The sequence below is a fragment of the Passer domesticus genome, chromosome 22 (assembly GCF_036417665.1).
Source record: "Passer domesticus isolate bPasDom1 chromosome 22, bPasDom1.hap1, whole genome shotgun sequence".
Taxonomy (NCBI): Eukaryota; Metazoa; Chordata; class Aves; order Passeriformes; family Passeridae; genus Passer; species Passer domesticus.
In genome coordinates, this window is record NC_087495.1 from 3340042 (window position 1) to 3366151 (window position 26110).

At 44.9% G+C, this 26110-nt stretch overlaps 1 protein-coding gene and 1 long non-coding RNA gene across 6 annotated transcripts in view; one reads left to right on the forward strand and one right to left on the reverse strand.

Moving 5' to 3' along the window:
* The window catches only part of VPS13D (vacuolar protein sorting 13 homolog D), a 97781-nt gene extending 77063 nt beyond the window's left edge, over positions 1-20718 (forward strand). For all 5 annotated transcript variants that reach the window (XM_064397135.1, XM_064397138.1, XM_064397137.1 and 2 more), the window contains 3 exons: positions 15208-15339; positions 18810-19050; positions 19708-20718. In XM_064397135.1, coding sequence (XP_064253205.1) covers positions 15208-15339; positions 18810-19050; positions 19708-19839 — 505 coding nt within the window. In that variant the 3' untranslated portion in view covers positions 19840-20718. The remainder of the gene's footprint in view (positions 1-15207; positions 15340-18809; positions 19051-19707) is intronic.
* On the reverse strand, positions 18752-25574 carry LOC135285151 (uncharacterized). The gene is made up of 4 exons (XR_010350134.1): positions 25385-25574; positions 24056-24156; positions 22281-22402; positions 18752-19181 (listed from the first exon to the last, which is right to left on the reverse strand). It is a non-coding gene; the product is annotated as an uncharacterized LOC135285151 (long non-coding RNA).
* Positions 25575-26110: the final 536 nt, after the last annotated feature.

Below are 26110 nucleotides of genomic sequence, written 5' to 3' on the forward strand. Positions count from 1 at the left end.
AGAAAAATGGTTATTGAAAGGTTTGAAGAGTTCTGTCATCAATATAGTTTTAATTTTTATTCAGTGTGAAGTTCTCAGTTGTGAAAGGGGGTGGCTGTGTGCCCTTAGTGCATGTGCCCATCCTCCTGTGGCTGTGAGGTGTCAGCACATCAGGACAGATGCTTTGGCTTCTTCCTGTGGTCAGTTACTGTTGTAATGTGGGCTCAGCAAAGTAATGATGGTTTTGCTTAAAATAAATAAGTGTTTATTAGCACTGGCTGTGAGCGTGGCAGAGGGAAAGGACCAATTTCTGAAAGGGCTGCTCTGAGAGAAGAGTCTTTGTGCTCTTTGTGGCCAAGAAGTCCTCTTGTATGTACATGAGACCTGTGTGCTGAAGTGAAAGAAAGCCCTAAGTAGGTTTTGTTGTCAGAAAGCTTGGAGAAAAATGTTTGAAAAATGTTGGGTTTTCTGCCTGTTTTGTCTTCCCATTTGGCTTTTCCATTTCCTGTATTTTATTATGCCACTCTTGGAATTCTGAAGGGTCTACATCAGGGTTTCAGTAAACAGTAAGTCTGATGAAGTGTGAGTGAGGTGCAGGAAGCCTGAAGAATTACCCTAGGTGGGCTTTGTTCTAAAAATGGAAGTTTGTACATGTGTGTCTTAGATATTTGGGACTTACTCTGATTTGTAAAACCAAGAGGTCAAGGATTGAAATTTAGTAAGTGTATTTGCATGCACAAAATTAAATGAGAAATCAAAGTTGCATCCCTGAGAAAAATAAGAGTTTCACTTGGGCATGTCTTAATTTTGTGCAGGTTTTCTGATTTATGTAAAGGTGGGGAGAAGCACACCTGTCTATGCTGCATTTCTGGTTGAGCTGTGTGTCTGTTGTAATTTGTTTCAAGAAACGTGTTCTTAAAATTCATGTTTTGACATGCTTCTGTGAGAGACAGCCTGTACACAGTAGGTGTTATCAACAGTTGCAAACTGGACAACAGCTGGGGGAGAGAGGGCAAGATCATCTCCAGCCAGCCTGATCTTGGGCTTGTGTTTCCTGTGGGAAATATTTCTCTTTGCCTTGTTAACTGTCAGTTAAGAGGTTAAGACAGATGAGCTGAACCATGTTTTTGCTTCCCCTAGATTTTGAAATCCTGTTGTCACAGATGAGTATTATGAAATGACTTTAGTGTCTGCACACAGTCTGTTAAGTTTCTGACCCAACAACCTTTTACAGGATGAAAGAAAAGAAAAATGGGAAAAAAGCCCCAACCTTTCTCAGGTTACTCAGTTACTACAATCCTCCAGTCTATAAAAGTCTGATGAAAACTTATTTTAGCTAAACAAATGTACTTGAGAATATTTAGATGGTGTAAGGGGTTTGGGGGGAGGTGGGACCAAAATGCCACTTCCATCTGTAAGCAACCTTGCACCCATGTTTTGTTTGGTGTGTGGGTTTTATGTGCTTGTATAATGAAGGAGTCAAATTGTTCTTTTGGGGGTTTAAAAAGCCCCACAGGACAAAGGGTTTGTCTGTTTTCTGGGCTGCCGTGTCCCGCTGTCCCCCGTTGCATTTGTAACTGCTCAAGTATGTGTGGTTTGGAATGAGAGAACAACGTTCCCAGCCCGGGCTGCTGGCTCTGCTCAGAGTGAGCTGGGCCAGGTGGGCTCCTCCAGGCTCAGCACACAGCAGCAGCCTTCCCTGATGGAGGGGACTGGAAATGCATGGCAGGAGCTGATCTCCAGTGTAGTTTTGAACACCTAAGGACTGAGTTCATGAGTGTGACAAGAGCTGTTTGACCTTACCCTGTGCATGTTCCTGGAGCTGCTGCAAAGCTGACTCAGCCAGTTAATTGCAAGTTGCATTTAAATAGCAGGATATGTAACTGTAAATTATAGGCCCCGTGCAATTCTCTAATTACATGGTTGAATTTTAAAAAAAACCTCTGAATTTCAGCTGCTTGACTTTAACCATTGGATCAGGTTTGAGTGGGATGAAGAATTTTAATTGAAGCTGTTGGCTTTCCTGAAAGACGTAGTCTAATTCCAGCAAATCCACTTCATCAGATTCTTGAATGGAGTGGAACAGTCTGCAGCATGTGTTCTTGTGATCAGGCTACATGGACATGAGAATTTTTTTGTCTTTGAATGTGTTGATTTGTGTTGGAACTCCTGCAGCTGGCATACACCACGTGTTGGGAACATGGAGCCAGACCAGCATGGCTGAGGCACAGGTGAAGGCTTTAGTCCTTAAGGGCATAGTTTCAAAGCTGATTGGTTTAAAAGGCAAGAAAATATTTTTTTTATCTGACTTTAGGCTGGACTTTTTCAAGGCTAATCTTATAAACTTATTATTTAATCATAAAGATGCCCTACTACTTCTAAATTCAATGCAGAAGAGATCATAAGGTGGTTGGTGAAAGTACAGCATACATCTAATTTATAAACAGTTAATGCCTATGATTCGATACCTTTATTGAGAGGGTTTCATGTGTTCCAAGTACTCCAGTGTCACATACAACAGTTCTGATTATTTCCATATTTTTCATATACTGCCAAAAGTTTTAAAGCCCAGTTCAAAACAGGAAAGCTGTTATGTCTCTGGATATGCTTGGAGAGCTCTCGCCTAGAAACGTGTTTTACGTCCTAGAGCAGCACAAGTAAAGAACATTTATATTTAGATGTGTGTCTAACCTAACAAGTAGTGCAGGAAACTGCCTTTATGGCTTTCTCTCAGGCTTCTGCCAGATCAGTGCAAGTTTAAGATTATTCTTGGGTTGTTGCTGCATGAGTTTGTGCTCTTTTCTGAGTCACAAAGTGAAAAGTAGAAATAGATAACTCTGTGACCTCCCCAATCCTGATGAATTCTGTCCATGAACTAGACTTATTAGTAATTAATAGCTTGAGATTGGAAAGCCATTAATGGTCAGAGAAAATTGTTATGTAAATAAAATAATCCACCATCTAAGATCTAAAATGATTTCTAAGTAAGTGAAGCTGCTCTTTAGAATGAACAGAAAGTGGTTCTCTGTTCCTTTTTCTGTTCAAGGAGCTCTTCTTTCTTCATGAGACGCTTCTGGCTTCTGGTTGGTTCTTTTTTCCACAGCTTTCTTGTAGAATATGTTAGGTTTTCTTCTTGTTTCTACTTAGATTTTATTTTGCAGAAATCCCTTGCTGTGCATCAATAAACTAGTAGTGCTTTTTGTCAGTCAAGTACTGATTACGTTTGCCTGGGAGGAGAATCTGTCAAGATTACTTTGCATGTTCACTCTTGCTAAGGGGAAAGTCAACTTCCCCTTAAAGCTCTCTGGAAGGGATTCGGGCAGCTGGGGCTTGTGGTGACTGTTCTGGAGTGCCCAGGGTCAGGAGAGCTGAGGATGGGCTGCAATACCATCCCACATCCCACGTTTCTGCACTTCTGAAACTCAACCTACTCATACAGTGGCTAATAAAACTTAGTGTTTCAATAAATAAAAATAAAATTTTCAAAGTGATACAACTTTAGAAATAAAGTGAAGTCAAGCCTGAGTACCTCTGTGTGAGAATCAAATACAGGGGTCACTTTTCCCCTTTTTTTGTGCCCTCCTCCAGCATTGACAGGCTGGGCATGTCACAGTTTGTTCCCTTTGCTCTCCTCCCTGGAACAAAAAGCTGAAGGACAATTTGTTGGGACTACAGGCTCTGTTCTTCACAACAAAGCAGGATTTGCTATGCATGACTGAAGAAATGACGCATGTGGTTAGATTTCATTGGGTTTCTTTTGTAACCCACAGGATACAGTAAAAGCAAGATGGAGTTTTAAAACACTGAGTTTGCTTAATCATATTTTATTACAGAGTCAATAACCCTAGAGTCTCATGTATAAAAATGTCACAGTTTCTAGAACGCTACATTGTCCATTGTTTGTGCCCAGCAAAAGTCCAGATGATGTGGTGAATCCAAACTGCCCTGACACATCTCCCATTCCTTTTTAGTGTTGAGTGGGATTGGTGCTCAAACTCTTAACACATTTTTGTTTGTTATAGCAAATACCCCCTGTATGTCTGAATAATGTTTCCAGGAGGCTGTTCCTAGGGCTCAGTACTACTAAATACCATTTATGTTGTCTGCAGTCACTTGTCATTGTCCCCCTTTCTGAACTTAACTCAGTATTTGTAAGGAATGGAAGTAAAACCCATGGTATTTAGACCTAGAGAAGCAACATAATCCTACATTAACATTATATAGATGTGGTTCCTTTCACATCTACCTACAGGAATATTTTTATGTAATAGGAGGTTATTAGAAAAATGGGCTTGCATTAGGCAATGTTTAATCATACAGGTCTCACACTTAACAATACCTACATTACCTTGATTGGTCTCTGGGGCTTACGAGCTGGACTTGGAGTAGCAGGGTCTGAGACAGGAAAACCCCAAAACAACCCGCTTACCTGTTTGTAAAAAGACATTTTTTCAAGCCCAAGGGTTTAAGTTGCTGAGGCTGTTCAGCTCCCTTACATTGTCCTTCTGGGGTTTTGTGCACCTTGCATTTAAGGAAGAGGCTGTAGATGGTTTAAATTCCAACAAGGAGGGTAAAGCTTTACGACTGTGCAACTTTGTGTTTAAGACTTTTTGCTTTGCCATGACAGAATGTATTAAACTGAACAAAAACCTGGCTTAAGAAAATGGTGCAGGCACTGGGTTCTCCTGTGGTGACAAGTCTGCTGGCATTAAACAGGGAGCCTTTGTGAGGCACTGGCTGTCATTCTAAATCCCAGCATCTACTCTGTGAGTAAGAATGATTTCCCACTAAAACATTAGTTTAAAAAACTCAAATTAGGGAAAACTTGACATTGAGGGCAGAAAGATATCCTGGATGCTTTTAGACTCTGGTCGAGGGGCAGAAGCACTGGAAGGGGAGTGTGGCAAGGGGAGGACGGAGTGAAAATGGGAACCATTGAAATGAGCAATGCTGGGGAGTTACCTGAGCATAAAATGTGACACTGTCTTCTTCTTTAGATGTCCATTCATTAATAGCAATAAATAATTTCAAAAGGATGAATGAATGCAGAGTTCCTACTGCAGTGGCCTCCACAACCCCCAAATATTTACCAGTGCCATGATGCTCCAGGTAAGGGCAGGTGTGTTTCCATCCCTGGTGAAAGGTGCTGCATCCAGTGAGCCCAGCTCCTGCTAAGCTGCTGCCTGGGCTGGGTTCAGTGCAGAAATCTGGGTTCAGATTCAGCTTGAAGTTGCTGTGTGCAGTAACTGTTCTGGAAAAGGTGCAAGTTAATGAGGGAAATGCATTGTGTGGTATGAGTCTGGTCAGGTGTGAAAGGAGGGCTGGCTGAAAATGGACACTGGGGGTTCAGAACTTGCTCCCTTTGCAGTGCAACACTTATGGAGGACATGGGAAAGTTTCTTGGGGCACACAGACATTTGTAGTAGGTGACTAATGTTTTCCAATTTGCTTAAATCCAGGACACTGTAACGGTGGCCTGGCATAGTCCATCAGAAATAGAAGCAATTATGAACTTCCTTCTGAAAAGAGCAGATAAATCCTTTGTTGGATTTTCTGCAGATTTATTCTACTGCTTAAATTTTGTGTGACATGAAAGATTTGCTTCTCAAAGTGGAATTCTTATTCTGTGTGCCCACTTCACAGTATTTAGCTGTTAACTTGAATGCAGCTAGACATGGAGAAAGTTTTATGTCTTCTGGAAATACTTATATTTCTAGAGCCTGCATGCTCTGTCTATCTTCTATTTCATCCAAAGCTCTAGGACACAAAGGCCAAAAAGTAAAAGGAACACTTCTTACTGTTTTGCGTGTTTCCTGATTTCTGGCATTAGTGTGATTTTTAGATCACAGCATCTCTGCTAAAGGATACTGCTGTCTTGGTATTATTCTGTGTAACACTTGCCTTGGGTGGAAACAGTTCCAGAGAGCTGCAGATTTCATTAGTCTGCATTGGTGCCTCCTAGAATAGAATTGGAGACTCTTTGGAAAATAAAAAAAATATATCCATGCATGACCATCAGCAGAACCAACTAAAAAGTTATCAAAGATTGGGCCATAAAGTATTTGCAGTTCTAATTCACAGATCTTCCTGCTCAGGATGAGTTGGGAGCACCTGCCCAGCAGGAAGGAACAGAAGCTGTGTTCGAGCCAGCCGTGTCTGCTGGAACCCACCAGGACAGCCCAGCAGGCTGTGGTCAGTGTCAGGCTCGGGCCCCAGCACTGACAAACATCTCGTGCACATTCTGGGAGTTTTCATCATCTCTTCTGGCCCTTTTTCTGGGATTTTCACTTCATAAAAATAGCAGGAAGGTGTGGGGGTCCCAGTTGTGGGTTTCTCTGGGTCTGGATTGAAGGCACTGGAGACAGTAGTTTCATGTTCAGACTCAGGTGTTTATTATTTCTTATCAGTAAAACAACCTCACAACCATGAGTTTGGCAGCTTTTCATTAGATGGCACAAAATGGCCAACAATCTCTTGTTACAAGGTCTTTTAACATTAAACTATCCAATTTAAGAACTGATACCTAGATTATTTTCCCTTTTAACCCAATCACTGAGCCCAAAGAGCTGCAATGAGGACTTTTCTGCCCAATTACAAAATGCCACCCAAACCCATGAGGAAGAAGGAAGAAGCATGAAGAAGAAACCCAGGACAACACCCTGTGCCCTCCATCTTGCTTCCATCCACAACACACTAAAAATCCCAAACCCATAATTCCTCACCAAGTGATCCACCTACACCACTCTCTACAATCTATTTCCCACTTTTGTGGGTTCCAGTCTATCTTGAAGTCTAGGAAACTTTCTCCATGAATGAGGGCCAAAGTCAGTGCTGCCCTGTGGGTCAGGACATCCCAGAGCAGCCAGAGAAACATTCCCTGTGCCCTGGGTTTCCACAGGGACGATGAAACTGGTGTAGTGCAATAGGAGTGTAGGGTTTGTTTATGTACTTATTTTTAAGGCACAAATGGCAGGAGCTGCTCACCAGTGTCGTGGCTGTGTGTCCTGCTGGCCTGAGACAGCTCTGCTGGTGCCACAGGGGTCAGGTCTGGTACAGCAGGTCTGGGGTGGCTTCTTGGGAATGTCTTCATGAAGGTAAACATGGATATTTTGCATGCTGAAGAATGAGTCCACAGGCACCTTCTATTTCCTGAACAACCACCGGGAGTCCTTGGGGTTTTCTGTGTGTGTATTTGCTTCTCTTGTGTGGATTTGGAATAGCCTTTCCATTTACCTTCACTCCTGGTGCTTTTGCCTTGAGATCACACTAGAGGTATCTTACATCCTTAGTTTGTGATCTTGCCCTAGTTTCAGCTAAGAGAGAGCTAATTTTTTTTTTTTTTTACAACAGGAAAACAAAAGCTCAAATAAAGCTTTGAGTAGAGAGTGTCTGAGCATACCCAGTGGTGGATTTTTATCATCCTCAGACCAAGTATAAAAATGTAGGAAATGCCCAACAAAATAAAAATCTTCTCTCCGTACTGTATGTCCAGTAATTTTGTGTCCTATTAGAATTTCTTGTTAGATCATAAATATCAGTTTCTCTGAGGCTACTCCATGTGTTTAAAGTGGTGGAAGTACTGAACCGTGTGGCCATTTGCACTGATGGGTTATATTTTCAAACAAAGAGACACAGCACTGCTTTAAAGCTAATACCACTTTTAAGCAGTGAGCTTAGTCAAGGTTCAGATTTATGTAAAAAATGACATAATTGTAATCAGGCTTGCCTGAAGCAGCAGAGCCGGCGGTGCTGCTCAGGTGCAGCCGGGCTGTTTACCTGTTAGCAGCCAGGCTTCCCCCTTTGTCATTGACATCAGGTTTTGTGTTCAGTCCCAGGCCGGAGCGGTAGATGGGAGCCCAGGGCCTGCTGGGATGGGGTTTTACACTTGTGCTGTCCTTTTGCCCTTCCCCTGAACTCTTTTCATTTCAGTCATGAGCAAACAGTCAGTGCCTGAACTAACAACCCCGCAATCCTCCAAAGCACGCTCCTTACAGTACCAAACAAAGGGAGGCCCGCGTGGGCCGGCCCAGGCCAAGGAATGCAGCTTCGGGGTTCTGCTCCATAAATTTAACCAGCACGACAAAAAGGAGATAATGTGAGCCTTCGTGATGATCTGAAAGGGGGAGGTTTGTGTCCCATTGATTGCGGTCTGGCGCAGCGCCAGCCCCGAGCCTGACCGACAGTTGAACCATATCGTTAAGGCGTGTAATACAGCTCGAGTCTTGTACAGCAGCCAATGAGTACATATCCAGAGGGCAAAAGTTTATAAAGAGTCGAGGCTGTCCTGTTTAACCCTCTCACACTGCCTGTAATGTACACTGCTGCCATTCACAAATAGGCACTTCGCTGTTAAAATGTAAACCTTCAGCTTTCTGTGCTTGGAAAATGTACATGTGTGTCTGATTTCTAATGTGCAGCAGATTTATAAAGTGATCGTGGAAAAATATGTAAAACTGATCTTTTTTTTTTTTTAACCGGAAAAAAAAAATCCAACCCACTTTTATTTCAGCACTACTTCATCCATAGTTACTTTTTTGTTCTGAGATGTCTTCTGGGTTGTTCTGCAAACTCTTTCATACAGATGGAGCTATTTATTGCCTTGATGTCACCTCATTTAGCATGTGGCTGGTATTTTTATAGATAATTTTTTCACCTAATGTTGCTGTTAACATGTGGAATGCTCTTTATCAGTTTTGTAAGTACAGCCAGTTGATCTGAATTGTTCTTGCAACTGCAAACTTTAAAAATCAAAACAAACCTCGTGAGTAGCTTTTTGTTGGGTGAGGTTTGTGCTAGAGCACTTTGCTGTGCCTCTTGCAGCCCCAGCTGTAGTAACTGAGAAGTATAAAAGGAGGGTTGGAAAGAGAAGAAGCTGATTGACACAGTCCTTCATGCACAGCCAGTCACTGTCCTGTTGCTGGGCATGGCCCCTGCTTAGTTGTTTTTTGTTTTGTTTTTTTTTTCCCCAAGTAGATTTACTTTCCCAGAAAGGCAGGAATACAATGTGGAAGCATTTCTGTTAGATTGACATATTTTACGCTTGAAGTGACCATGTTTGTATTTGCTACAACTGGATATTTCTTGACCAGCATTGGTGGGACCATTATGAACGTGACTCCCCGTCCCTGGCAGTGTCCAAGGCCAGCTTGGAGTGGACTTGGAGCACCCTGGGACAGTGAAAAGTGTCCCTGCCCATGGCAGGGATGGAACAGGATGAGCTTTAAGGGCCCTTCCAGCCCAAACCAGTCTGGGATTCCATGGGCACGGACATAAGAGCAGTGCTCCATCTGCTATAGGCCCTGCCTGGCAGCAGACAGCATTTCATACTTTAAACCCTCACCCAGTGCCCTGAGGCTGAGCAGTGTTATGGTCCTGGGCACTTGGGTTTCACTAAGCTCCTCTTCTCAGACAGGTGTTTGCAGGAAATCCCTGCTGAGAACCATATTTTACATTGAGTCAGGAGGTGAATGGGAGCATTTTTCAACACATTGGTTTGACAAGAAACCTTTAAGGTGACAGCTGCTTTCATCCCTGTAATCAGTACAGGAGGAGTCTGGGGGAAATTGGAAGCTGGGATGGCAGTGTTGTGTTTTCTCAACTTCTCAAGCTTGATGTTACCAAAGTGCTTGAGAAAGTGTGAGTTTTGCTGCACAGCTGTTACAGGCACAGGTGGGGCAAGTGCCAGAAGTTAATGCCCAGAGTGCAGCTGGTGTCAGTGCTTTGTCTGTAGTGCAAGCTCATACACCTTGTCCAGATGCTGGATTTGTAATATGGATGCCATAATTAAGTTGTGTGTTAATTAATGTCTTCTCAGTTCCTTTTGAACTTGGAGCCTGATGAGGTTATGTACAATTGCAAACCCAGAGAATAATTCTTAATTTTGTTTTTATCTGGTGTACAAAAGAAAAGACAAGGGGGAGAAAAGCTCTATCTCCAAGAAACTGGCAGGAACAACTTCCATGATAAACAGTTGCTCCTTGAGCATGCTGTACTCTCCTAAAGGCACGTCGGGTCAGCTAAAGGTCTGCAGCATCTGAGCTGGGAGATCCCTCCAAAGAGGAGGGATTTAACTGTAAGTGGGAGGTTTTAACCCTAGGCACCATTTATTTGCATGTTTCTGCCTGAAACTAGCATTTTGGGAACACGTTTAACAAGCACAATATATTCCATGCGTTTGCTGGACTAAACGGCGCATATGAGCTTCCTCAGATCTGCAGTCAGCAGGGAGCTGTCTGGCCCGTGATTTTACACATTCTTGCATCTAACTGAGACGTTCTGATGCCAAATCCAGCACTCAACTGACTGCACCATGTGTGCATTTTAACACACCTTAACAGCATCTGTGCTGGGACCAGCGAGTGAATCCCGTGGCACAGCTCTGCTGGATCTCTGGGATCAGTGACCTGCCTGCTGGGAGCTGCACCCCAAAATCCAGCACAGGATGGAGGCAACTGCACTGACCCCGTGGAACAGAGCACCAGTAGGATCACCAGGGAACAGGGAATCTAGATTGCCACATGTTTTCCTGAAATTAGGCCCAAGGCATTAAATGTTCTCAGGCGATGAGAACTGGCACATCAAAAACCTGCTGTCTCTCCCCTTCTGTGCAGTGAATTCAGGGAATATTCCTGCTCATCACATGGGTTCAGCACATGAAGCGAAGTTAAGTGCATCAGTGAGGAAAGAATCGTGGAAATAGTGGATTTTTAGTGCTGTGCAGAGGTGCAGTGTGCACTACAGACCCCATTACAAATGGCACACATTTGTTTTAATTTGTTATCCATGTGTTCTCAAGCTATGGCTGCAGCATTGAGTTTGTTGCTGTGATGGCTGAGTTTTCATTGAGTTACTGGTTGGAATTCTTTCATTTCTCTCACTGTGATGGCTGAGTTTTCAGTTCAATTTTTAAGACATACATTGTTCAGCATTTCATTGGTTCTGGCACTGCCAAGTGTGCTTTGCACAGTGTCCTCCCATCATGTCTGTGGCACAAGCACCATCCTCACTCTGCATTTCATGGAAATCATGTGCATGGGATGGTGATCCTCATGGAAGGCTGCAGGTCCAAGCCAGTCTGGGACTCAAACAAGTGTACCAGGTATTTTAGTTGTGTATTTTATGGTAGAGGATAAAGGTCATTCCTCCCTTAATTTGCCAGATCATGTCACTTTTAGTGTCTGAAATGCACTGAAGCCTCCTCAGACAAAGCACTCCATGTATTTAGGAAGCAGACTTTTTTCAGAGCCAGTAATAGTTTGATTTTATTATTTCTTGAAAATACCAGCAGCTTTTGAGCTGTGTCTTACATTACCTGCCATTTTCCTTTGTTTGAATTAAGATTGTTTTATAATGATTTCAAGGGGATAAAAATTGTTGTCAGGCTGAAAGTCATTATGCCAAGCTACAGCCTAGAGCAGGCACTAAATTTTATGCAAACCTGAAAAAAAAATGAGTTTACAATGGAAACCCTAAATGTTATCTATACCAGAACCAGCAATTTACTGCTTAACTGGGCTGGGCCAGCGAGGTGGTGAGGCTGGACCTTTGCTGGTGACAATTGCTGAAGTTTTGGCTGCAAGAACTGGGTCTGGCGAAAGGAAATGGTTTCTAGAGAGTTTTGGGGGAGCCCTGGGGCTGAAGGATCCCTTGGGAGGGAGCCCATGGCCAGGAGCACCCCGGGGTGGCCATGGGGCTTGGCTGGCAGGCAGGTGCTGCAGCAGGTCAGGTCTGTGAGGAGCCTGGTCCATGAAGGTTCCAGGTGCCAGAATTCCATCTCCTTGCACTTAGAGCTGCTGTTTGTGCAGGATTTGGGGTGTGCGTGCTCAGGCTGGGTTTTTGAGCAGATCTGTGGTTGCCACTGCTGTTCCCTTACCCAGATGAGAAATCCCCCAGATACACATTTTAAATGAAATCCAGTGATTGCTGTGTTGGTCATGGGGTTTGGTCCATGGTGGTTTTTCTCAGAAGTTGCTACATTTCCTAAAGTTGTATTATGATGAATAATTATTCTGGGTGTGATACTGAGGAAACTGAAAGATGCAGATTTGTAAATAATTTCTAAATCATTTTAGAATAGGGATGGTTTGTTTTAGCAGAACAGCATCTTTTGATATACAAAGTTTGAGGCATTCTAAATTTTATTTTTTAATGTTTTTGTCAAGATACTCAGGGTACACTTCAGGGAAACTTTTTAGGTCCAAGAGACCATCAGAGATAAATAACAATTGTTGTTCTCAAAACCACTGTGTATTTATGCACTTCTGCAGGAATCACAGATCCTGATCTGTGATCTGCAGACCTGATGGTAGGAACCTGGTGGGGTGGGTACCTGATAGGGTGAACTTGGAGTGAAGGAACAAGCACAGGGGATTCTGGAAAGCATGTGATGTCTCTTGGAGAGTTTTCTCAATATAAGTTGGTCAATAATTATCCCCACTAATATCTTAACCACTTCCTTCATCAGGTTGGTGATGTGTTTGATTACAAAACTTCTGGCTTAAACCTGGCCAGCTGAATTGCAAGGATTCTGTGAGCTGCTCAGCAAGTGCCAAGCAGTTAATGCCATGCACTGGTGCCAGGGTGCAGAGTCAGCTGAGTGGGAGCTCCAGTGCTCAGCTGGGAGCAGGGCAGGGCTGCAGTGCTGCTCTCAACCTCCCCAGAGCCTCTCCCAGCCCTTTGTGCCTCCATCCAGCAGCACCATTCCCTGCTGTGCCAGGCAGACGTGAGGGCATTCCTGCCTTGTATTGCTTTTGTGTGCTTATTAAAAAGGAATCAGCAGATCTGCTGAGTGCCTGGGTAATGGAACCCAGATGTGGGCACTGCTGCCTGCTCTGCTTGACAAATCTGCAGCTTTTGGGATTTCACCAGGGTTGCTTATTATTTACAGAAAGTAACTTGAGACAGTAGAACAAATTTTTAGATTAAAAAAATCAAGTGGTGTGGAATGTTTTTAGCTGTGCAGACCAAACAAAGCAGTTTGCCAAGGGGGTGATGGACTAAATCCATGCAGTTTAGGCCCAGCACCAGTGGCACTGGGTTGGAGAACTGCTGGCCTTATCACCAAGAAGGGAATGATCTCTTATCACCAGGATCAGTGTCTGAGAGTGGAGGGCACAGTGAACACTGAACTTATACTCTGAAGTGCTTCTTCCATTTAAAAAACAAAACCAAGACATAAAACCTTTTCTCAGGAATTGCCAAACCTTCAGAAATCCATTGTGGTGCCCTTTGTAGACTGGTACTTTTTCCCTGACCTGCTTTAAGCCAAACATCAGAAAGCAGTGTTCCCTGAGGTTACAGTGTCTATGGGATTAAAAGGCCCTGTTCTATCCCACTGCCATCAGGGCAGTCTTGCTTGCAGTGCCTCAGATCCCTCTTCTCAAGGAGCTACAGAATATTAGAGAGGCTGGTGTGTTGAATATTACAGAATGACAGAACATTAGAGAGGCTGGTGTGTTGAATATTACAGAATGACAGAACATTAGAGAGGCTGGTGTGTTGAATATTACAGAATGACAGAACATTAGAGAGGCTGGTGTGTTGAATATTACAGAATGACAGAACATTAGAGAGGCTGGCACAGGGCAGTGTTTGTCTGAAGGATGGTTCATGTATAACCCACTGCATGGTGCAGCTGCTCTGTCCCTGTTATCCACCTTCCTGAATGCAGGATGGAAAGTCTCAGCAAAACATTATTGCTTGGCCACTGTTAATTAAAACCCACCTAAGGCTGCAGGCAGTAGCTCTTTGAACTTGTCAGTAGGTGCCATAGAGAGGTTTAAGACCCAACAGGGGTTTCTTTGATTAGTGATCTTTTGCCTTTTTCCTGCTTTTGGAAGTTACAAAGTAGGACAAGCAGCAAGGTGTGAATTATAGTGGTTGGAATTCTTTAATTTCTCTGGAACTTTTGTCTCAACATTTTGCATTCATGGAGGCAAACACTTTTGTTTATTGCTTTGTAAGACTCTAATAGGTAAAAGCAGGCATGTGTTGTTCACCTCTTGTGTAGATTTAGAAAGACAAGAATGCTGTACCTGGTGCAGGTGAATCCTGTGTGTATCTAAGGAATTTATGGTCAGGAGAAGTGATTTACTCCAGAGCCATAGTACATTAATAGCACAGCTCTAACCACTGCATTAAGAGTTGTCAAAAACTTGAAGGAAAACAAATTTTAAAAGGGTGCCCAGGTTTCAGGTGTGGGTCAGGACTGCTGAGGGGGAAAGGTGACAAGGAAATGAGGCTCCAGAGAAAACATCTGCAGAGCATGGACCCCAGAAGGTGAGTGCTCAGAAGCAAAGGGAATGCTCCATGGGACCTTCCTCCTGTCCCTGGATCAGCAAGGCTGGAGTTTCTTGTGCAGGGTTTTACAGAGTCAGGATGGGAAGGGAGAACACTAATCCAAAATGGTGCATTTGGCTGGGAAATTTGTAACAGCAGTAGCCTGGAAGAGCTGTGAAATACCATGGAGCAGCCCCAGAGTGATGCTGCTGGGAAGGGACAGGGAATGAAGCAGGGCTCGGCAGCCTGTAACACAATTCTTCAGGGGCAGGGCGTTCCAGGAGCTTGAAGGAATTCAGAGTATTATGTTTTAACAAAATTCTGCTAAGGGAGGAACCGAGCCTGCAGTTCTGTGGTGCTTGGCCAATATCTCATGGCTGTCAGCCCACAAGTGTGTGTCCTTCTTGTTGTCATTTTTAATAGACACACAGAAGGGTAAAGTATGTTAAACCCTGCTATGGGGACCCTAATTAATGAAGATTTTACTTCTGTCTTAATTTAACTGCATGTTCCCATTTCCATAACCATAGAGTTTGCAGTCTCCTGACACTGTCCATTGGTGAGAGCTCTCTCTGGGTTTTTGCACTCTTACTTTCTTTAGAGCAGTGAGAAGAAATGGTCAAATCAGTAAAACTGCTGATAAATACATCCCAAAATCTTCAGAGAGTATACACTGCTTAGGTCACTTCTTCCTACTAATGTAGCTACCTTCCCCTTCATTGTAGCCAAAGTTCTTCTATTTCTATTATTGTATGGTTCTGTGTCTCATGGAAATGTGAGTAGACACCACATCTTCCAGACCCAAGTCTTGCAGGATCTACACACCGTGTTTGTGAAGACCTGGGATTTTGGAAGGCTTTGTATTCCAGAAAGACTAGAGCTGTGTGTGCAGCCAGGTGTGAGTGGGAGGAAGGGCTGCCCCAGGTGATCTGTGTGTGTCTCCTGCTGCAGGACCAAGGCAGAGCGAGTGAGGAAGCCCCGGTGCTGCAGGGGACCCCAGGGGCTCCTGCCCCGCTACCTGGAGAGCCAAGCAGAGGGACAGGAGCAGCTCTTCAAACTGACTGACAACATCCAGGATGAGTTGTGAGTACCCAGCCACAAACACTGCTACTCGGAGTACTTCTGTTCTGTTTGCTGCCATCATGTCTAAAACTGCTTCACACACAGACATGTTCAGTTCTGGGCCCTCACCACTGCAAGGACATGGGGGGACTGGAGTGTTCAGGGAAGGGAATGGAACTGGGGAGGGCTCTGGAGCACTGAGTGGGGGAGCTCAGCCTGGAGGAAAGGAGGCTCATGGGGGACCTTCTGGCTCTGCACATCTCCCTGACAGAAGGGTGCAGCCAGACAGGCTCTGCTCCCACGGAACAGGGACAAGGGACAGGATGAGAGGAAATGGCCTGAAGTTGCACCAGGGGAGGTTCAGGTTGGATATTGGGGTAAATGTATCCATGGAAAGTCATAAAGCCCTGGCACAGCTTCCCAGTTGCCATCCCAGAAGGGATTTAAAAGCCATGTGGATGTGGCACTTGGGGACATGGGTTAGTGTTGGCATGGGCAGTGGTGGAGGAACAGTTGGAATGTTCTCACAGGGCTTTTCCAACCCAAATTATTCGGTGATTCTGCAGGGGGAATATCAGTTTGTTGGGTTGGGGTCTGAATGCAGCATTCATCACTTGCCTGATCTCCACCATAGTTACTGATCAGCTGTGCCAGGGGACCCACCAGAGCATCTGCCAAGGCAGAGGGGCAGAATTGCTGGCAGAGGGAGGTACAGGTGCAGCAGGGTCACTTGGTGTCACCAGTGTCACTGGGCAGGTTCCATGTGCCACTGCAGGTCCTGCCTGAGGACGGGATTGCAATCTGCCACTTGTCCCCCTGTGAGTTCACATTTGGGGTATCCTGTTTCCATCTCCTTTCAGGATCTTTGTGCCTATTCAGGATGGCTCTTAGGCAGGGAGACTGGAAAGAGCAATTTGTGACCAAAAAAAACCACTGGTGTAGCCCTCAGCAGTGCAGTGGCCTTTGTCATCGAGTCACACTGTTCATTCACTGTGACTCTCACTATTAGAAACATCATTCAGCAGGAACACAGTGTTTCTTGTCATGGAAAATAAATACAAAATTATGCCTCTGACTTTTATCCTAGTATCATAATCAGAAACACATTTGAAGACCTGATTATTTGCATATTTTCCTTCAGAGTTAAATCCATAAAAGGGGGTTTAATACCTTGCTCTACTGTTCTAACTAAATGTTTCCACATTTTTTTCCAGTTAGGCTCGCTGTTTCACTTCTGGAAAATATTGTGTAATTACTTCCTGATGTTGTTAAGAACCCCACAAATTCTCCAGAGATCTGGTTGCTTCTACTTTGTTCTACTGGATCATGTTTCATTTAATTTTTCATTTTATTAATTTGAGATATTTTAATAGTGTAGATGTATGGGTTTTAAAAAAAAAAGTATCTTGCAGTAATATCTGAAAAGGTTAAAAATACCCATTTTAAGACTTGACACTGAGAAAAAAGAAACAGTTGGCAAGAGCAAAGGTAGTGATGCATGACTCAAACTTAGAACAAAATGTAGAGCCTGAACTACAAATTAGCTAATGTTTCTGGGCTTCTCCATTAACTCACTGACCTCTGTTTCCATTCCCCAGAATATATACATGCCACCAGTAAAAGTCTTTTAAGGAGAAGTACATGCATCATGTGTTGCTCTGACAGAGAAATGCTACCCGTGGTCAGTGCCCAGGTGTGTCCCCTGGAGTTTTGAGCAGCTGTCAGTGCCCTGTCTGTCCCCTGGATGTCCTGGTGTCCCTGGAGGCATCCTGAGCCCGTTGGATCTGGTGCCTCCCTCCAGCACTCCTGTTTGATGTGCCTGTCCAGGGCATCAGGCTGTTCCTCTGCAGCTGTGCTCCTGCTTTGGGTTTAAATTAAGTTTTCTGTGACACTTCATAAAAAATGTCACTCTCCATCCTATTTAACTAATTTCAAAGGCAGAACCCTACCCTGAAGTGTTTGAACTCTGATGGAAAGCTGCAGGGCAGGTGCTGATTTCCAGAACTCTCTTAATGTTGTCTTTCACCTGGGTTCCTCTAAGCCAAACTCCACTTTTCTTCCAGTTTGTTTTACTTAAAGGATCACAGGTTTTTTTATCCCCTCCTGGAGCTTCATCCAAGGTTAGAGCTGGGCAAAGCATGTTACAGGCCCTTTTTAATGAGGCTGTGTCCCTCAGCACTGACATGACAGTGGGGACAGTGTGGGTTGGGGTTGGTGTGTGGGGAGCAAGGGCAGGGACACAGCACAGAGGCCAAGGCAAGTTCAGTGCAGAGCACTGTCTCTGAGAGACTGGAATACAGAATTACTGGAGTTATCCTTTTCTACCACAAACAGAAACTATGGCCTGACCTTTTGCCATGTTTTTGGCTATTAACATACCTTTTATAGCTCTGGGTTTATTTAACTACAGATCAGAGTAGCTTGTGTGCAGTGATATTTAACTGGTAGAGCCAAGGGTGCATTTAGAGACTTGGGAGCTTTTCTGTTTACCAGAAACACTGAGTTAGTGACAAAGGTCACTGATTTCTAAGCCAGTGGAGGATTCTGCAGGATGTGAGGACAGCAGGGAGGTTTGTATGAGCAGTGGGAACCTGCCTGACAGCAGCAGAATCCTCCTTTACAGATGCTTGTCAACCCTGGGGGCTGTTGGCAGAGCTTTTTTACTCTTTTAGCACTACTCTATTTCTCTACTCAGCTATGATTCCACATTCAAGTTGCTGAATTTTTCAGTTTTTTAAAAGCCCCACTAATGAGGTTCATTTCAGTAATAAACCAGAAGTGGGGGAGAAGCATTTGTGTGTTCAACTTCCATTTCACTTGTGCACCTTACAATTATTCTTTTACACAGCAGCCTTTTCAGCCATCATAACTCTCAATATTCCTAACTCACTCTTTTCTCCTCTTCCTATTCATCACTCAGCCTAATCTCCCTGGGGAAACCTGCTTGCTGCTTAACCTCTCACCCCTTGTTAAACAGCTAATTTCTCTTTTCTGCTACTGATCCTGGCAGCAGGTTCAACTTGATTTTGGTTTTGAAGGCAGGGAGGCGTGGGGAGCAGAGAAGCACAGGAGAATTACAGGATTGCTCTTGTCATAAATGTCTGCAAACCTTTCACGTACCAGCTCTGGAACTGAAGTTAGTTGCAATTAAGCTTCAGCATTAGGACTTGAAGTGCTCCAGAGCAAGGAAATTACTGTTTCTAAGTCCTTGTCAAAGGACATTTTTATGTGTACCTGTAAAGCCCAAAGCTGGTGGCCAGGCAGACAGCACTAATATTTGATTTACAGCATGATCTTTTTATAAATAGGTGAGAGTGTCCTTCATTAGCTCCATTTCTACACTGTTTAAATTAAACACAGATGAATTGTACATTTTGCACTACTGCATTTTCTGATGGACTTCTGAAGGTCACAGAACAGGTGAGGACACAGGTTCATTTGCTATTTTTACTTTAAGCTAATAATGCTTTTTACATTCTCCTTGGTTGCAGCTTCATCGCCGTAGAGAACATCGACAGCTACTGCGTGCTCATCTCCTCCAAGGCCGTGTATTTCCTGAAGAGTGGGGACTGCACAGACAGGGATTGCATTTTCCTGGAGGTCAGGTATGATGACCTGTACCACTGCCTGGTGTCCAAGGACCACGGCAATGTCTACATCCAGCTCACCAAGAAGGCTGTGAACACGAGCAGCGGGCTGGCCATGCCCGGCCCCTCCCAGCAGCGGCCCATGGTGAGCAGCTCACCCTGTCCCCTTGTCCCCTTGTCACCAGAGTGCTTTAGGCTTTGTTCTGTCAGCACTGAAGACAGCTGCTGCCCAGGTTTCAGTGGCTGTAGAAGTGGCTCCCTAAACTCCTGAGAAAGCTGAAGAAAGGAAAACACTAAAATGTTCCCACGGGCTGACAAGTAACAGGAAGAAACATGTATTTACCTGTGAAAGGCTTTTAACTTTTAACCACATAAATGCAGCTTGGGTACTTTGCTGTCTGTTTAGTCTTCTCCTCCATGTAGTAGTTTTTACTGTGAGGTCTGTGATGCTGGAACCAGTGTTTATGTTTTGTGCCATTACAGTAGTTGCTCAGGGGCTGTTTTACAGGCACAGTTACAAGCTCACCCCTGACCCAAGTCAGTTCACATTCCAAACAGAACAGCCAGATAAAAGGTGGGAGGGGAGGCAAAGGAAATAACCTCAGATATGGCACTGTGTTCCTGCTCACCCTTGAATATCTGTGTGTGTACCTGGGCTCCCTCATGCTCCTTCCTTGCTCCAACCTAAGTGCTGAGAAGGAAACTCCACTGAAACCTTTCTGTCCCTCACCTCAAATCTAAAATCTATTCTGTTTTAGCTGGCAGAGAAGTACATTAAGAAAAATCCCCTTTCTTTCTGCAGGTGAAAGTGAAATCAGAAGCTCTGGCAGTAAAGGTGTCCCAAGAAATCAACTATGCAAAGAGCCTTTATTATGAGCAGCAGCTGATGCTGAGACTTAGTGAAAACCAAGAACAACTCGAGCTGGACTCTTGAAAATCCACTTCCTCACTGCCAGAGAGAGCTGCAAGTACCAGGCTGGAGCCAGGACTGTGTGACTAGAGACAGGAAAAATATAATTTTAGTATTTAGAGAAAACAAAAGAGGTGGCTTTTCTTTTTTAAGCACTATTGTATAACAGAGGTGTAGCTGACACAGCTTTGGGTCTGGGAGAAGCCCTGTATTTTGCTAACATGTATATATGTACAAGTGTCCATGTAAATAGGATGGGCAGAGGGTGTTGGTATAAATATGAGTCTGTTTACTGTGTAAAGAAATTAAAGGAGCTCTACTGAGTCGTACTGCACTACCTGACAGAAGCCCTTCTCTCTCTCTGTCTTTTTTTGTTCCTTGAGAAAACTGATTTTCACAGTACAGGAATGTAGATAAACCTTTAAAAAATAAAATCAAGAATTAATTTCAGCTTTTGGAGCACAGGTGTCCTGTGGTTTAGAGCTTTAACACCATGAATAGGGTGCATTAACACTGTGATTAGGGGGCATTGGTTGGGTTGTTTGGTGGGCTTTTTGTTGTTTTTTTTTTCTCTTAACTCACTAATACAGGTAAATACAGGAGACCTGGTCTTGCACTGAAATGTCAGCCTCTTTTTTAACAAAAAAAAATTGTATTTTGGTAAATAATACAGGGAGGATTCAGTTTTACATTCACAGTCTGCATCTCAAAGCCTCTTTTCTGACTTGTTTTTAAAGTAGTTGAAGTGAGCAGCCTTGGAAAATTGAACATTTAACTTCAGATTTTTCCTTCCCTCAGGTGGAAGAAGGGTGGGGGGAGAGGAGATTACCAGCTTGTTGGACTTCACAATATCTTGAGAAGTAAACTGCTAAATAATAAAATCAACAATTTTTTTTCCCCTGATGTTGTACACCACATTGGTATTTGTCTCATTAACTGTGACCACACTGAAGAGGGAGGAATGAGTGCTCTTAAAACACCTTGACCCAGGGGAACTGGAGCCCTCAGTGTCACATTTACTCCCTGGAGGTGCCAGGTTTGGGTGTGAAGACACAACTCTCCACTAACTGCTGAGTAACCTACATTTTAAAGTGTGGCTTCATAAACTTTTGATTCAGTGTAAGTAGACCTTTTAAAAGGCAAAGTAATTTGAAGTCAAGTCCTTTCATGAAGACAAATGGGAATATTTTGATGCTGAAGGTTAGAATGAAACCACTTCTGAGCTCTTGTAAAGTCCTGGGCTGCTAAAGGTGGGGAGGGAGAAGGAGGAGTTCCCACTGCTGTGCTGAGCACCTCGGGGGATGGATGGAGCACTTGGGCTGTAACCATCCATGAGGAGATGATGTGCAAGCACCAGAGCAGTCACTGCACAGTGGCACCCTTGGGGTGCCCTGAACTCAGCTGTTTGTGTGAAAATCCTGTCCAGCTCCAAGGTGTAACAAAGAGTAGATGAAATCACACCTCAGCAGGGGCAGGAAGGAAGAACTGTCTCTGACTGGTAAAGAGACCCACACAGCATGGAAATGACACATTTCTGCGTCTTCCTTCTTTACTCCCCTTTCCTTGCCTGTTTTCCCAGTCCTCTCATCCCCTTTCCCCTGGCACATCCTTTCCTGTCCTTCCTTTTCCCATCCTTTCCTCCTCTTTCCTGTCCTCCCCCTTTCTCTGCCCTCCCCTTTATTCCCCTTTTCTCCCCTTTACTGTCCTGCACTCTCCTCCTGTCCTCTCCTCCCTGGCCCATGGTTTCACTGCAGTGCTCCTGCAAAGGTGCAGAAATGCAGGGGCTGTGTGCTCCCTGTCCCTGCTGGGAACAGCCCCACTGTCCCACCCACAAACCGAGCCTGTCACCAGGTCTGGCTCAGGACCCAGGCATCCCTTGTCTGCCTCTCCTGAGACAGGGAATGCCTTCATTGCTCAAGGCATGAAAGTAACCGGAAAAAAGAAACTAAATTTTAGACTCCAGAACCAGTTCTGTGTGTGCTGCATGTGTGGATGTTCACAGTGAAAACCCCCAAACCCCTTTTCCTTGCCATCACTGCTTGATCAGGAATGATCCTGTTCCCAACAGCTCCCACAGCCTGAGGGGTTCCTGCAGTGATGGGAGCATGGGGCAAACATGAACAACACCCTTCCCTCCCTCTGCCCCTGCAGTCCCAGAAACTCAGTGTGCTGATCCATGGGAGCAGCTCCAGCCCCACAGGCTGCTTTCCAAAGCAGTGCAGTGTTTACATTTTTGTGGGGAGAAGCTAAGTGCTAAATGGGCCCCATCTCAAACCAGAGCAATAACCAGACATTTCCCAGTGACAGGGACCTTTTGATCTCTTCACTATCTCATTTCCTAAACTGCATGATGCTTTTCAACATTTATCTATTTTCTCTTCAATAAAATACTCTGTAACATCTTAGCCCAACTATAGATATTTTTTAAACTTATTTTTCTCCCTAAAGCTCTGTTTAGTACGAACCTGCTTCCTCCAGGGCACAACCCACTGGGCTGACAAATCCTCTCAGACTTGCTCTGTTTTCCTTTTCAGAGGAACCCACCTTGATTTGCTGCTCACAGTGACCTCACCTTGGGTACCTCGCTCTGAAAAAGCAGCTTTCAGTGAATATACTCTCTTTAGATTACAGGTTGTTGCACAGATATTAAAAAAAAAAAGAAAGAAAGAACAACAACAAAGCAAAATCACATTTGAATTAAGAGTTGCTCAAAATCCACTTATACAGATTTTCATCTGACAATAACACTGTGCACGTGTATGCATCTGTACTACTTTAAATACATACACCCACCCCCAAATGTGCATATACTTCAAAATTCTCTTGAAGAGCAAAGGCTGTGTTCCAAACTCCTCTATTCCACCCTCCTAAAGGCAAGGTTGTTGCAAAGAAAGAACAACCTTAATTTTCTGAGAAGAAATACAATAAAGTAAAATAATAAAAAATAGTACAAAAATTTAAAAAATACAATAATAATATAATAAAATTTGCCCTGAGCTTCAGACTCCAGTTAGGATTGCTGCAGCATTCCAGCCTGACAGCTAACTCTTGCTCCACATTATGTTGCTTAATTTTATCAAATGCAGGACTGGGACAAAGCACTTCCAACTCCCTTTGCATTACAGGTTTGATTTTCTTGCAGCCCATTTCTTACAGCTGCTGGTGGCCTCCCTGCTCTGACAGCTCTGACAAGGGCTCAGGGCAGCACAAACCCATCTGCCTTCCCCTGCCAGAACCATCCCTGGCTGAGAAAATGTTTTGTTACCAGGACTGGGAGCAGTTTGACTGAACCATGGAGATTTTGTGCTCTCCAGAGCAGATTTTCTGGAATGGGAGATTGGGAGAAAAACTCAGCCCCAGCTGGGTCTGTGACCAGCCCTGCTCATGCCTCGGGTGCAGGAGAGGGCAGGATCTGACCAGGATTGCTGCCAGAAAGGAAAGCTTACTCATTAACCACTGACAAACACCGGGATAAAAACAGTCATGTTGTTTTGCTTAGTAGAACCACTGCACATTTTTGGCCAGAAATGCAAATGCTGTGGGTGCAAACTGCAGTTCCCTTAGAGGGGTCGGCTCTGCTCAGGGCCTGGGGACACTCATGATGAACAGAGCATCAGAATCCCAGAATCCCAGACTGGTTTGGGTGGGAAGGGACCTTAAAGACCAACCCATCCTTGCTCTGCCATGGGCAGGGACACCTTCCACTGTCCCAGGCTGCTCCAAGCCCTGTCCAGCCTGGCCTGGGACATTTCCAAGGATGGAATTGTCCTTGGACATTTCTGAGGCAGCCACAGCTTCTCTGGGCACCCTGTGCCAGTAGCACCTGATTTACTCACAGCTCAGTGTCCCACAGGGCTGGCTGTTTGGGTTTTGGGGTTTTGGGGTTTCCTCTCCCTGTGGCTGACTCTCTGTGCTCAGCACAAAGCCTGGGGAAAGGCAGCCCTGTGCCTCAGGCCTGCTCTGGGCTGACTCAAAAGCACTGAAAGGCCACGGGCCAAGTAAACAGCTTCCATGTGCATTTCCATTTTGGACAAATGGCTGGGTCACCCAGAGGACAAGGGCTGTGGATGGGAGCTGCAGAACAATGGGTTCTGATAATGCCAGCAAAAAAAGTCCCCTGCATGCTGCAGCTGCAGAGGAATTCTAATAAATAAAGGAGAAATCCATCATACCAGCTATCCCTCAGCCCTCCAGACACCACAAAAGCAAACATTTGCTCTGCCCCAGGAGGGTGACTCACCATTCCTGAGCACTGCTGCTCCAAGGCCTTTGGCACACCGTCGACATCCAGCCGTACAAACCACTGGGTATCAAAATAATGATGTGGCAAAAAACCTGTGCCTGCATGCAGGTTTAATGGCAGGGAAAAAATAAAATAATTTTCACAAGTAACCCACCATTTGCATGACCAGACTCCCCCCAGCCTTCTTTTGGCAAGGCAAGGCCGAGGTCCAGCAGCAGGAGCAGCACCACTGGTGCTCCCCTCTGCCCATGGGCAATTCTAGGCCCTTCCATTCCTCCTTTTTCTAGATTTCTTTGAATTTCAAAGTTTAAGGAAAGAGTTTTTGAGGTAAACATCCCAGAAATGTGAAGATTCTATTCAGCACTACCTTCTATGCCAGAAGATATCTTTATTTGTGGTATAATAGCACTGGCATGATCCTTCAAAGGATTATCCAGAGACAGCATCCTTACATCCTTATCCCCCAGTTCAGACAGGCAAACGTTCTAGAATTTTGTGTATAAATGTGTACAATCATTATTTCTGACCTGGCTCAGTACAAAGCTGACTCCAATCATGCTATTTATGGTATGCAGTTGTTTGGCTTGGGTATTTCCATGGATCTACCACTGCTCTGGGCAACCTGTGGCTGTGCCTCATCTTCATTGCAAAATTTTCTTCCTTATATCTGGTCTGAGTCTACTCTCCTTCACTTTCAGACCACTTTCCCTTCTCCTGTAGCTGCAGGCCCTGCTGAAAGGTTTTTCCCCAATTTCTAGTAAAGCCTCTTGAAACAATGGAAGGGGCTCTAAGGTCTCCCTGGAGCCCTCTCTGCTCCAGGCTGGGAACCTCCAGCTCTCCCAGCCTGGCTCCAGAGGAGCCCCAGCCTTTGGAGCATCTCTGTGGCCTCCTCTGGATCTGTTCCTTGTCCTTTCTGTGCTGAGGGCTCCAGAGCTGGATACATTTCCTTCCTCTCTGTGTTGGGTGCCTCTAATCTGTACCAGCCTCAGGAAACAATGGGATGTCACCTTCACATGGGACCTCCTTGTTTTGTGGCATTCCTTGATATTACTACTCATATATTTTGCTTCACTAACTCTAATCCCAACTGCTGATCCTGTCCATAAAAATATATATATTTTAAGTCAGATCAGTATCTACCTGGAGAAATTCTGGGCTGCTGATAAAACCTTGTGAGCAAAAATAAACAGCTGCCAGCCAAGGTCATAATCACAGTGAGATCACACCAGAGCTGACATTTATAAGCAGGTTTAAGAGCCAACTCCCCCACTTTCAGCTTCCTGATTTCTAATAAAAATCCACATTACACGGTACAGCTTCACTCACCTTTCTTTCCACGGTCACCTTTTTCCCTCTCCTTTGAGCACACACCAGAGGGAAATCACCATGCAGAAGAACATGAATTTATCATCACCCAGAACACACCTCAGGCCCTGCAGGGGTTCCCCCAGCAGTGCTGGGAGCTCTCCCAGCCCCAAAGACCAGCTCCCATTGCCAGAGCAGAGCCCAGGGCTGAGCCCCAGGCTCAGCTCAGCACTGCTGCTGTGCCTCAGCCTCATGCCTGTACTCACCCCAAGGTCATCCAGTGCTGATTTGCTGTGGGTTCCAGTGGAAATGACCCCCCCAGAGCACAGGGCTCCACACCCACGCCTCGGACACACGGAGCAGGGCAGCCCTGCTGCAGCTGGGAGCAGGTTTCACTGCAGCTTCCCACACAAATACTGAACCAGGCACCACTTCTGACAGAAAACCATCGCTGAGTGACCATGGGCACAATCCCAGGGGCTGTGCATCCACAGGAGCCACATCCACACCTTTTCCAGGGGGCACCCAGCGAGGACCCTCCCAGCTCCCTTGAGCCCATCCAGAGGAGGGCAATGAGGCTGGAGAGGGGCTGGGAGCACAGACCCTGTGAGGAACCCCTGAGGGAGCTGGGGGTGCTCAGCCTGGAGAAAAGGAGACTCAGGGCTGCCCTCATCATTCTGCACAGCTCCTGAAAGGTGCCTGTGCTCAGCTGGGGCTGGGCTCTGTCTCCAGGCAGCACTGACAGAA